This window comes from Quercus suber, unplaced genomic scaffold, assembly GCF_002906115.3.
Source record: "Quercus suber isolate HL8 unplaced genomic scaffold, Cork oak 2.0 scaffold_1, whole genome shotgun sequence".
Taxonomy (NCBI): Eukaryota; Viridiplantae; Streptophyta; class Magnoliopsida; order Fagales; family Fagaceae; genus Quercus; species Quercus suber.
Window position 1 is genome coordinate 908,225 of NW_027069468.1, and position 13,991 is coordinate 922,215.

General features: G+C 33.6%; 1 protein-coding gene across 1 annotated transcript; it reads left to right on the plus strand.

The window, feature by feature from the left end:
• The first annotated feature begins 1,245 nt into the window (after positions 1–1,245).
• Positions 1,246–13,374, plus strand: LOC111992298 (dynamin-like protein ARC5). Its single transcript, XM_024024171.2, has 17 exons — positions 1,246–1,739; positions 2,137–2,301; positions 2,395–2,517; positions 3,246–3,467; positions 5,150–5,283; positions 5,397–5,489; positions 6,651–6,714; positions 7,184–7,232; positions 7,402–7,484; positions 8,411–8,568; positions 8,817–8,877; positions 10,000–10,062; positions 10,196–10,296; positions 11,348–11,405; positions 12,037–12,384; positions 12,780–12,944; positions 13,045–13,374. Exons 1-17 carry the CDS (start codon positions 1,347–1,349, stop codon positions 13,135–13,137), a joined length of 2,373 nt encoding a protein of 790 aa, XP_023879939.2. The 5' UTR covers positions 1,246–1,346; the 3' UTR covers positions 13,138–13,374.
• The last annotated feature ends 617 nt before the right edge of the window (positions 13,375–13,991 follow it).

Consider the following 13,991-nt stretch of genomic DNA (forward strand, 5'->3'; position numbering starts at 1 on the left):
TGGTCAATTAATACCTAGTAATTTTTAACTTTTTTTTTTTTAAGAAAAGTAATTTTTAGTTTTTTTTTAAAGGAAGTAATTATTAAAGGTCTTGCATTATTTTTTTGATAAACAATTTTTATAATTATCCTTTTTATAATAATTTGAGATACATTATTTATGTTTATAATACATTATTATTATTATTATTATTATTATTATTATTATTTATTTTTCATGATAATTACCTTTTTATAATAATTTGAGATACATTATTTATGTTTATAATACATTATTATTATTATTATTATTATTATTATTATTATTATTTATTTTTCATGATAATTTCTATTTATGATACCAATTGATTTTCACTTAAAAAAAGGCTAATTGAATTTTTTTAATTAAAAAAATACCTATGATTTAAGTATAAAATTAAGGGAAAAATATTATATTAGTCCCTATTTTTTGACGTTATTATCGATTTGATTCCTGTATTGTAGTATTTTCAATTTTCAATCAACTTGCAATTAATTTCTATTAATGAGTTGACATTAAATACCAAATTACTACAAATTAAAAATAGCATGGACTAAATTAACTACTATCGAAATGCAGGACCAAATTGTGGTGACACTATATTACCAAAATGGTCTTTAGGGAAAAATGGATAAACACCATTTATTTTGAAGTATGTTGCAAAACATCTTTTTTTTTTTAAGTATCTAGCAAAATACCCCTGTTTTGGAACTCGAGAATGTTAATGTCGAGTTCTATGTGTATTTTTACGTGTATTTTTAGAGTTCTATGTGTATTTTTAAAATGACTATATGCCCTCTATATATAAACTATTTAGCCAAACAATTATTTTTTTCAAATTATCTAGCAAAATATCTTGGTTTTTGTACTATGCAAAATTTTAATGGCAAAATATGCAAGATCTGTTTGAGATCCGCTTATTTTGCTGAAATTAAAAAAAAATTTGTTGAAAGTACAGTAAATAAATATAAAAAGTTAGCTGAAATAGTATAATAGGACGTATGAATAGTACCAAAAAGTGCAGTTTGACCAATAAATAGTAGTAAAAATAAGCTGAATAGTAAAATATATTGACAAAATTAATCATGTCAAACAGACACATATTACTAAAGTTTCCAAAAAAATAAAAATAAAAATCAAATAGCCATTTCGCCATGTATTTTGCCTAAAATTTAAAATTAGAAAAGATAAAAAAGTGGATATATCGGGCGGGCCGAGAGAAAAAGTGGATATCGATGGATACGGTGCGTTGCTTCCCCGAGTAAACTCGAAACAGTTAAAACTTGAGTACACACACTTTTGAGCCTGGACTCCGTGTCAGTGATAAAATGAGAATGGAGGGAAGTGAAGAAGATGGGTCAGACTCCTTAGGCATTACTTCTTCTTCTGCTACAATGGAGGACTCGGAATTGGAACTGGAAGTGGAGAAGCAATGGAGGCTGTACGAGGCTTACAACGAGCTACACAGTCTGGCTCAAGAGTTCGAGACCCCATTCGAGGCCCCCGCGGTGTTGGTGGTTGGTCATCAGACTGACGGGAAGAGCGCACTGGTGGAAGCACTCATGGGTTTCCAGTTCAACCACGTCGGCGGCGGCACCAAGACCAGGCGCCCCATTACTCTCCACATGAAGTATAACCCTCTTTGCACCCTCCCTCTCTGCCGCCTTGTCTCTGATTCTGACTCCACGCTTGCTGATGAAAAGTCTCTTCAACAAATTCAGGTCACATTTCTTCTCTATCTCTCTTTTACAATATGCTTCAAACTATCATGATTGACAGTTGATTTGAAAGAATTGTATCAATGTGCCTCATGTTGTCTAAATTGGGAGTTAAATGAGATGGAAATTGAAAATACCCTTATTGGTTGCAATGAAAAATCACAATTTTGGTCTAATTTAACTCTTAGTTTAGATGGTTTGGGGTAGAATGGTAGTACAATTTTTTGAAACAAGGGTCTCAATTGTGCATTGCTTGGGGGAACATGGTGAAAGTTTATAATATAATGTGTCATTTGCCTTCTTTTTATTATTATTATTGTTTAAAATTTGTTAGAATTCTCCAATTTGAATTGGTTATCCACGTGAGAGTGTGATTTCTCTTCTTGTTATTGTTCTGAAGGCCTACATTGAAGCTGAAAATATGAGGTTGGAACGCGACCCTTGTCAATTCTCAACTAAGGAAATAGTCATTAACGTGGAATATAAGCATTGTCCAAACCTTACCATTATAGACACTCCTGGACTAATTGCTCCTGCTCCAGGTCAAAAGAATCGAGCGCTACAGGTTTAACGCAATACACTCAACCACTGTTTTTCTTTTTAAATAAAAAAAATTTGGATTGTAAGGGTGATTGTTTTTGCGTCCTGTTCTTGGCAGAGTCAGGCTCGTGCAGTGGAATCCCTTGTGCGAGCTAAAATGCAGCACAAAGAGTTCATTATATTATGTCTTGAAGATTGTTGTGACTGGAGCAATGCAACTACACGTAGGGTTGTTATGCAAGTACGTCCATTTCTCTTTTCTTTTTCTTTTCTTTTTTTCATTTTTTAATTTACTTTATCCTATAATTGTACGCTTTACTTTGCGCTTAGTTTGATTAGGACAGTGTGAGAGAGTGCTCTAGGACAGCAGATCATCTTCATAGGAAAATATAGAAAGAAAGATTGAAGTTGGAACTAGAAAAGACCAGTTTCTAGGCTTAACAGCGCAAGAAATAGTCTGATGAATTTTCATAACTATGACACATAGAGACTGGACCCATGCCAGTTAGTGAGAGGACCAAGCGAACTAGTGGGTTCACTTTGCTTTGGACTTGGTTGCTCCTGCATCTTGCATCCTTCTTCTTCAAATGGTTTTATCACCAATCAATCTCCTTTTCCTATCTTAAACTAGTTCAGTTCACCTTGCATCTACTCATCACAGCAGCCCAATGGACAATTTAATTGCAATTCTAATAACAAGTGCAGAATAGTCTCAGGGCTAGTATTATAGAATGACAACAGTCTTCTTTTGCCTGGAGTTATTGAGTTTGCAATTATTTTTTGGGGCAAGTCACTAAGAAAAACCTTAATATTATCCCTATTCCTAACTGAGTCTACTACCTTCAGGCAAAAGTTTTGCAATCCTGCAAACAATTACAAATTTGAATTTAGTTTTCAGTTACACATATAGAAAGCATATAGATCGATAAACAAGTGTAAAAGCTTGAAAGTTTTAATGATATTTTACAGATTGATCCTGAGCTTTCAAGGACAGTAATTGTCTCGACCAAGCTTGATACGAAAATACCACAATTCGCACGTTCTTCAGATGTGGAAGTCTTCCTTTCACCACCTGCATGTACACTTGATGGCTTCATATTGGGTGATTCTCCCTTCTTCACATCTGTGCCTTCAGGAAGAGTTGGTTCTGAACAGGATTCAGTTTACAGAACAAATGATGAGTTTAAACAGGTTTAGTCTACAACTACTCACCTTATCTAGCGACTCTAGTCTGTTGATGTTTGAATGGTAGTGTTAAGACTTCGGAAGTTTTTCCATGTTCCTATAGTCTGCCTGATGTTATCATCAAATTTCCTTTACTTTTGTAGTTAATTTTTGGTGGTTCTCTCACCTTAAGCTATTAAACCAGTTATGCTAGACAAATACATTTTCAGTATTCTGTTTGGTCTTTATCTAAAAAGAAAAGAATTCTGTTGGTCTTTTTGCATCAAATTCATTCAAATTGCTTATACATGATAATAGTTATAATCATTGTTCTGTCAGTGTTGGCTTCTTTATCTGCTTTGATGCTATTTAGTCAAGTATGCTGTCTGAATGAAGCATTATTCAACAAATTCAAGATTTGCTATAAGAACAAGTTAATTAGGTTAATTTTTCCTGAAAACTTCAACAGTTTACTAACAGGAGGGGAGTGATGCTTCTAGTATAACCCATATTCATTTGGAAAATAGCATGCTGCATAGTTCTAAAAACTGAACCAAACCAGCTTGTTCGACTGATTTAAATGTGCGCTGGTCCTATCCATGCTCAAAAACTGAAAAAGTCAACCATCTTTCAAAACTATTCAACCGGTCAAACCTCCACTAGAACCTGTTTTTGTCTTTTAATAATTATAATTTTTTTGACTTATCCCATTAAAAAAGAAGAAGTTAAGCTTATATGCATTGCTTCTTTTATCGAGGGAGTAAATGAGCTGCGTAACAAACTTAACATTGAAAAGAATGGTGTACCTATATAAAAGCTAGTCTAAACATTTAATGTTCAAAACTCGTGATGGAATGTGGTATTAATAGAGATAGCATTTTCTTTTATCTTCCTAATATGAAACTCTCAATAAGTTCTTACAAATCAACAAGTCCCCCAATGAATTAGAGAATGAAATTAAGAAAATTGTATAAATTAACCACTTTTTCCCTTTGTTTTTGATTCTTTAGGTGCAAACGTTCCACATTGAAAATTTACATGTTAATTGACAAGAAATTATTTTTTACAAATTTCTCTCATAAGTTCAAAATGAAATGTATCTCTCAAAATATGTTGTGAGAGCGTACAAAATATTTTGAGACATTTTAAATGAAACAGAGTATCAACAAAAAGGGAAAAATGAAGTATTAATTTATTTTATTTATAGTATTAAAAATTATTATTTTAGTTGAATTATTTGTGATGTAACTAGTCCGACCACCGGTTAAACCCTAGTTGGTTAGGTTTGACTAGAATACAGGGAATCACTCTTTTTCTAGGTTTTTGTCTAGTCAGGTATTTAAAGTAAAGAGTAAGATACAATATTGGGACTCACTTGTGATGCTTCATTCCTGTGCAACTATTACCAATAAATACATTGAAGATAGTTACGGGCAAAAAATGACATTGTGAAGCTAGTGAGGAAAGCTGTGATCATTAAAGCTGTTTCAGAAAATACGATCTATGTAACCAACCCAATTAATTGTTAAAAGATTTAGTAATCAACTGGGGTTGTCATTTAGTTGAGTTGAGCACAGAATGCTTGTTGGTTGTTTTGTACATGTGAGGTGTCTATTGTTGTAATATTTGGATATGTGAATATGTTAAAGGTTATTTGTTTGTTTTATTTCTAATGTTGTTCCAAAACATGAGTGAATATTATAATGCAGGCAATATCCTTGAGAGAGGTGGAAGATGTTGCATCTTTGCAGGAGAAGTTGGGCCGGACACTGTCAAAGGCAGAAATAAGTAGAATAGGTGTAAGCAAACTCAGATTATTCTTGGAAGAATTACTGTGGAAAAGGTCATCTATTTCTTCCTTTTAAATTTTATTTTTTGCCACTGTTCTAGTCAAAGTACTCTTAGTTTTCCTGCAATATTCTGTGGCTAAATATTTTCTAAGATTATGCTTGCAAGGTATATGGATAGCGTTCCACTGATCATTCCACTTCTAGAAAAGGAGTACAACAACACAACAAGAAAGCTGAATGAAATTAATCGGGAACTCAGGTCTCAAGTTTAACTCGTAAAACATTTTTTTTTAGGGTAAATTTTAGTTAAATTACCCTGCGATTTGGGTTAATGTCAATCAAGTCCAAGACATTTCAAAATTTACCAACTTGGTCCTTAAACCCAATTTGTTCCCCAAACACTGTTAGTGCTGTTAATTATTCTCACCCCTCTATTCTCTGTCCTCTCTTGTCCATCTCTCTTCTCTCTCTCTCTGTGTATACCAAACCCAGCCATAGAACATCGAGCTAAGTTGCTAAAACCTTCACTATCCCACACCTTTCTTTTGCACCAACAACAGGTTTTTTCAGTCACCAACAAAATCCAATCTTTATTAATATAACCCATCAAAAAGCTGTTGATTTCTTCAATATAACTATTTGGGTCTCCGCAAAACCTTCAATTGCTAACATGGATTCACTTTCTTTTTGCTAAAACCCTCCCAACAGCAGGTTTTGCAGTGATCCAAAATGACGCCCACAAAATCAAATCTTTGTTAATATAACCCACAAAAGACTGTTGCTTACTCCAATATAACTATGTGGGTCTCTACAAAACCTTCAATTTTTAACTCTTCCTCGCTTCTTAATTCCACCAAAACCCATATCACTCTCATTTAGTTTACCTCAGCCTTCACAAACAACCCAAATTTATTGTGGTATCTGTGAACTCCGAGAGTGAATTAATACAATTAAAAATAACTAGAAAATCACTAAAGCTATGAAGCTCATGGCTTCTGCAAAGGTTAGACGAGAGAGAGAAGAGAGAAGAGAGAATCAGAGAGAGAAGCACGGGATTAGAATAATTAACGGCACTAACAGTGTTTAGGGACTAAATTGGCTTTAAGGACCAAGTTGATCAATTTTGAAATGTGCTGGACTTGGTTGGCATCAGCACAAACCTTAGGGTAAGTTACTGAAATTTACCTTCTTCTTTTTTAATAATTGTTTGTTTGAAGGCAATATTAGACAGATTTAAATTTTGCCTAAACGGAGCTTCCTCCTTCTATAATAATGGGATGGAAGGTGAGGTGGTGGGTTCAAGACTCACTAGGTTCATGTGTAACTTACCAATAATAATAATTGTAAATGAATCTTTTATTATAGTTTTCTTTCTTTCTATCTATTAATTAATTTTATTTTATCTTATTTTTATGTGCAGCACCGTGGATGAAGTAAAATTAAAGGAGAAAGGACGAGCATTTCATGATCTATTCTTGACCAAGGTCTCAATTAGGGCCCTATCAGTCTCTAGTAGTCATATTAATTATTAGTCCTGTCACGTGCCAATAGCTAATTTTTGTAGGTGGCTTCATATTTCTGAACAAGGACAGAGTCTGGCAATGGAAAGACAGTGCATGAATTATTCAGGAAATTCTTAGTTTGTGGCTGGATTTGTACTTGAAGAGTACTTTAAAGTCCACATAATATGAAAAATATTAATAAAGAGTTCCTCCATACAACGCACAATGTATATATTAAGAAAAAAAAAATTACAATACTAAAAAAAATGAAAAACAGCACCACAAATGAAATGTGGTTTTTTTTTTTTTTTTTTCAGTTTCAATACTATTGACATCATTTGCACCCACATGCACTAAGATATCTATCTCTGAAATTGGCATTGCTGATGTTACAATGTTATTATCCCTATTCACAATTATCCATTTGAACTAACTATGCTTTATTACTCAGTTATCGTTGCTATTGAAAGGGACAGTTGTTGCTCCTCCAGATAAATTCGGTAAATCATCTTGATGTTGCTTACCATGGACAACTCAAATCATATTATTGATATTATCATTACACTGTCATCATTGAAACTGAAATTACACTTTACTTTTGAATGTTTTGTCATTTTCTTCTCCTCCTGCTTTGTTCAATTCTGAACAATCAGTGTCTTTCTATTATAGGTGAAACACTACAAGACGAGAGAATTAATGGAGGGGCATTTGTTGCTTCTGATGGTGTTCATTTTCCTCACAAGCTAATACCTGTAAGGCATAGAATTGTCTGACATTAGACATTTTTATGAGCTGAAGCTTTTATATATTTCAGTGCCACATAACTCAACACATGTTACTTAGCTGAAAAGCTGTGTACCTTTCTCTTTTATAGTGTATTTTACTTGTTTCATATTTTATTTTTCTTGAATTCTTGTTTAGTCTGTTCTTTTTATGTTAATTTGGAGGAGCAAAATGGGCAAAAGGAGGGAAAAAATGACGTGTTGGGAAAGTTATGAGGAAAGACATGATTATTAAAGATGTAACTAGGAAGATTGATCCTAACATGGTCGAGCATCATAAAAAAATTCATGTAGCCGACCCCAATTAGTTGGGATTAAGGCTATGTTGAGTGAGTTGAGTTGCTTTTATAAATTCTACCCTGTAGCTTGTCACAACCTGAGGATATATTAGCCACATTTGTGTGATTCCACAAAAAGACTGGTCATGATTTGGAGTTTCCTGTGATTGCTTATATAGCTTAAGTTGACCTAATATATACTTGTTGTGAAACTCAGTACATGCTTGCATGATGCTATCACATTCCCAGTCAGTGGTGACTTCCATTCCAAATACCGAGTAGGGGAAATCTCCCTTCACTCAAATCCATGAGGCTCTTGTTTGCCACATATGTTATCCAAAAGGACTAATCACAATTGTAGATTCTCATAATTACTTTTATAGTTTAGATTGACCGAATACATGTCCAATGTGAGATGGAGTACTGCATATGTAACGTTCTAATTTATAGAATTAAATGGGTCCCCTAATCTATAAATAAAGAGATTTTCTTCTCAAAAATACTAATATGTGGATAAGTATTTAGTGAACTATTATATATCGAATGATAAGATTTATTGTTCCACAAACATTTTAAATTTCAAGAAAATTCATATAGAAGGGTTTCATTTGTGTGTAGAATGCGGGAATGCGTCTTTATGGGGGTGCACAGTATCACCGTGCCATGGCTGAATTTCGTTTTGTAGTTGGAGGCATTAAATGTCCTCCAATTACGCGGGAAGAAATTGTAAATGCTTGTGGTGTAGAAGATATTCATGATGGAACAAACTACTCAAGGTAATGATGGTTTTCTAATTTCATCATGTATGTGGGATATTTTTTTAATGTTATGATCCTAGTGTTCCACATATATTAAGTATAAGCTCAACCATGTGTTTACAAGCTCTTGGGCACCCTCACCTTGCAAGCCGGTTTTCAAGGGTGAGTTCTACCCATGGGTTCCTAACATTTTAGCTTTTATAAATATTTGTTTTAATTTTTCTACCTGTCCCTTTTCTTTCTTCCTTCTTTTTGTGAGAAATCAGGACTGCTTGTGTAATAGCTGTTGCAAAGGCTAGGGACACATTTGAACCTTTTCTTCATCAGGTGATCAGTATTGTTACCTTTCAATATTTTTCTTTTTCTTGACTTTTGTGGTGTTGTGAGCTATGTCACATGCAGTGGAATAAAGCTGTTGGTGTCATTATGTTTTTGAAAGTATAATTCATCAACGAAATTTCAGTAGTAGATTAAGATATTTGAAAGAGAAGGTCTAGAGGGTGAGAGAGTAACATATCCCAAGGGGGTGCCTTGCGAGAGTGACACCTGTCTTTAGAAAAAGGGTGGGCTTGCTCTCTTCATAACAGCTATAGACTGCTATACCCCTTTTATGGATTTTTTGTCTCTTAATTGCCAATATTTACTGTATAGCATATCTTGTGTTATGGTGGATCTATGAAAATTTTCCTTAGCTATAGCTGAGATCATGTATATTATTCAATTTTTTAATTTCGTATTTATAGATTTTGTGATTTATTGAAGAAGAGAAGATAAAACTGAAGAAAGTATGGGGATAGTAGCCCTCCTACCGTACCTGTTTGAGTGGAAAGTAAAATTACCTGGCAGAGTAATCTAATTAATTAAATTCATAAACCAGAGTTGAATTCTTTGTGGGATTTAGTGTTATAATGACTTAATATTTTCAAGATATTGTTTTGATGATCATGATTATTCAGCAAGATGTACCAGATAAGATTAGATTTTTTCTTGTCATTGAATTAACGTCCAAAAGGGCATGTGGATGATTATTAAACCTTCAAATAATTTAGGATCTTCTTATTTGATGGCTTAATGTTAGTCAAAATTTTGTTACTATTACTGTTTTGAAGTAGGTTTTGAACCCTTAACATTAACCTACACTCCTTATGGAAGAAGGAAATCCATTTGAACTAGAACTTATTGGCATTTGTCCATCGTTAGTGAGTCAAAATTTTCTTGACCAATATCTCTTATTGTTTTGTTTTGATCCCCATCTACTACATCTATTCATGTTATTTGTGGATGAGATTGAATATATTCCTTGATAATTACCCTTTCAAATAAAGATTTGTGCATGCATTCATTGAATAGTTTGCATATTTTTTCTTCTCACAAATCACAAGGTCTGGTTTTTGGCTCCCTTATTGTTGCTCTCTCTCGAAAGCTAATATTTCTCACTTTCTGTTGCAGTTGGGTGGTAGACTGCTGCACATTCTGAAGAGATTGCTTCCTATCTCTGTTTATCTTCTTCAAGTATGGGCTCTGTCTGTTTGTGGATTGCTGGCTTTTGTCCCTTATGTTTATAGACCACATAAATATCATTTTATAGTTTGTCCTAAATTATAATATTATAATTTACTCATCCTGTATTCTTTGGTTTCAACAGAAAGATGGCGAGTATTTAAGTGGCCATGAAGTGTTTCTCAGGCGTGTTGCTACTGCCTTTAACAACTTTGCTGAATCCACTGAAAGAGCTTGCCATGAAAAGTAACTGGTTGCCTCTTTTACAATTATATTATTTTGATTAGCCTTGAAGTTATATATATATATATATATATATATATAACATGCCAATACATTATTTCATAGTTATCACAAGCATTAGAAGGTAGCAATGGCCCTTGTCTTGATAAATAATATCTGCTTTAAAACATCAAAGTAGATGCCTGCATTTATAAAATCCTTTACAGCTAATGGACTTATGACAACAGTGAAATTTTGAGCGTGAGAAAATTTTCTTTTTTATCCATCTCCAAGTATTCACTACCAGGAATTAATTTCATGTCAATTTCTCTATTTCTTATTGTGCAAAAACTTATGTCTTTGGCAATATTAACGTAAAATGTACGGCATTGCATCCATTTCTTGCAGTGTTTTCTAAAGTTTTTGTTTTTGGACATACACTGCAAAAATGTTGTTGTTTGCTTGAAAATCATTATGGAGTGTTAGAGATCAGCGTCATATATGTTGTAAAAAAACATACTGTCCACTCCTAAGACAACTCTTGGAACTCAGCCCATTTGGTTATCTCACAATTAGAGTGGTCCACCCACCCCATTTGGCCAACTCTAGAAAAATAACTACTGATGTTGGATTTGAAAGTATAATAACTATATTCCCACCCATTCTAAGGATTAGATTCCATCATGTGACATGTCGTGATGAGGGATCTATCAATTGGGAAAAAAATGTGATCATTTTAACCCAAACTATATGGAGGTTTAGTGACAGTTTCTAAATAGCTACGGAGGTAACTTAAAGTTACCCCTATCCACAAGGATGTAATTTGTATTTTGTACTCATGCATATTTTTAATTCTATTGATGGTGGTGTACATTGATTATAGCGATTGGGAAGAACCTGAAAGTTTTTGTTTTATCAAAGAATATCCTAGGTTCTGTCTTTTCCACGTTTCCCATATGCTCAGGTGTTCATAAGATGTTTTAGGATATTGTGTGTGCGCATGATGCTTATTAAAAATCGTCTGTTGTGTTTGCCCCTGAAATCTTCTCTCATTGTTCAAAATGTTTTGCTGCAGATGTATGGAGGATTTAATAAGCACCACCCGTTACGTCACTTGGTCCCTCCACAATAAGGTTAACATAGTTTATTTGCGAGGCATTCAAAAGACCATGAAAATAGCCAATCCAACCCCTCTTGTGCTGTGCTGCATTTCAAATGGTTTTGCTTTCCTTTTGATATTAGCCTATGCTAAGTATATAACCATTTCTAGGATTTTACATAAGCATGAGTAACTTTTTTCTTTTTATTAATTTTCTTTTTAGTCACTTCAGTGATGTAGTAATTTTGTTTGCTTGTTTATTTTATATTATATATTTTGATTTTTTTTAAAAAAGTTTATATGTTTATGCATATGTATGCGTTTGTGTAATTTAAGGTTTTTGTGTAGTGCACATGGAAAGGATATATTTGTGCCTTCAAATGCTAGAGAAAAGAGTATTGCCATTGCATGTCTGCACATCCCTTCATATGCTAAAGAAAGAGTACAACATCTCACACGTGTATATAATGTAGGCTTTTGTATAGTGCATATGGAGAGGATATATTTGTGCTTTTGATTAGTAAAGAAAACAGAATAAAACATGACTTTTTTGTTGCGATGTGACTCTCAATAGCTATATTAAAAGTTAAGAACATGTAAAATATAGCTAGTTTCTGCAATTAATTTTCTCTACTAATCATGTCACTGTTGATGTCAATTTTTAGAATCGGGCTGGGCTACGTCAATTTTTAGACTCATTTGGAGGAACAGAACAGTCCAACACAGGTGGTAATCCTTTGTTTGCTGGTCTCTCCCCTGATTCTTCATTGGGATCCGTTGCCTATGAGAAGCAGGACTCTAAGCCAAGGGCAGATGTAAAGCTCAGTCATCTGGCCTTGGGTACTGACTCAAGCTCTTCTATACAGACAACAGAAACAAAGTTAGCTGATCTTCTAGATAGTACACTTTGGAATCGGAGGCTTGCTCCATCATCTGAAAGGATTGTTTATGCTTTGGTACAACAGATATTTCATGGCATAAGAGAATATTTCTTGGCATCTGCAGAGTTAAAGGTTGGTTATATATATCCTGATTTCTGGTCATTGCTAGATTAATTCAATGGAAATAATAACAACTTAGTGATGAGGGAGACAGTGCTAATTGGATGATGGACATTTCAAGCCTGTTTCTGAATGCTAACATTTTATTTTATTTTGTCAGTTTTGCTTGCTTTTATTTTCTACATTTTATTACATGTCATGCTTCTGTCCTTATATAGTTTTTTTCCCCTACTGTGCTGTTTACAGCTAAAGTATTTGTTGATTTATCACAACTTGCTGGTGAAACTAAATGTACAACACAGATAGGGAAAAGATATGATTTTTTTTTTTTTTTAATATTTTGATGCATTCTTTTCTAGGCCTCATTTTTCTTTTCCCATTGTTTCTTATTTGTGTATCTTTTGCAGTTCAACTGCTTCCTTTTAATGCCGGTTGTAGACAAGTTGCCTGCACTTCTCCGAGAGGACTTGGAATCTGCTTTTGAAGACGACTTGGATAATATTTTTGACATCACTAACTTACAACACTCATTAGGCCTGCAGAAGCGAGATACAGAGATTGAGCTGAAAAGGGTATTGCAATTATCTTTCCTTATCTTTTTCCTTGACTGTCAATCTTGGCATTTGCCCTTTTCCTCTAGTTTGTTTGACCAATGTGCTAGTGCTTTCTCAGATTAAGAGGCTTAAAGAGAAATTCAGACAAATACACGAGCAGATTAGTTCACACGAAGTCATGACAAAGCCATCCGCGGATTCAACGAAGTGACCCTGATCCAAAATACTGCTGAATACATCAGATGTGTGAGATGACATTTTTCATTTGTTAGTTTACTGTTGACGCTTCTCCATTATATAATTCTGAAAGAAGAATGATCCGGTAGTCATTACAAGAATTTTTATAAGCATACTATATATGAAATATCTTTAGTTTGCTTCTTATTATGCTATGGGTTAATTCACCTTCAAAGTTATGTCAATGCTGATTTAATTGTATTCCCTTTCATATGATTCTTAGATTATAGATTTCACTATTGGATAATAATATATCGGTAATATTTCACTTAGGAACTCAATTATGAGTGAAAATGAAGTTATACATAAGGGAGTAAATGGCTGCAGGTTAGGTTGTTTTATTCTGTGATGACTAGTCATATTTGTAACTTTGATGACCCAAAAATTTTATGTGATTCTTTCACTTTTGATGCAACTTTAAACACTTTTTTTTTTTTTTCAAAATTTCCACTAGTTAGGCCTCCAAATTTTAGATTGTTGTTAATTTGGTTCCTGAGTTATAAATTTGAGCAATGTTGATGCAGACAGGATGGGTTGGTATGGAATGGAAAGAAGAACTGGACAAAATCTAATGTAGAACAGGGGTCTATTTTTTCATTTGTTACTTTTGATATTTTCATGTAGTTTTCGTAAGTGTAGAATTTACATTTTATTTCCTTGATATAGGTGTTTTTAAGGGTTTCCTCAAAAGGAAATCTAGTTTAAAATTCAAAAATGAAATCTAAAATAATTTTGGTTGTGCTCCCTCCAAAATGTCACCTTTGCACTTTTCAAAACTTTTCGTTTTGGTCCTCTCCTCTCTATCTCCGTTAGTGTTACTGTTAAGTG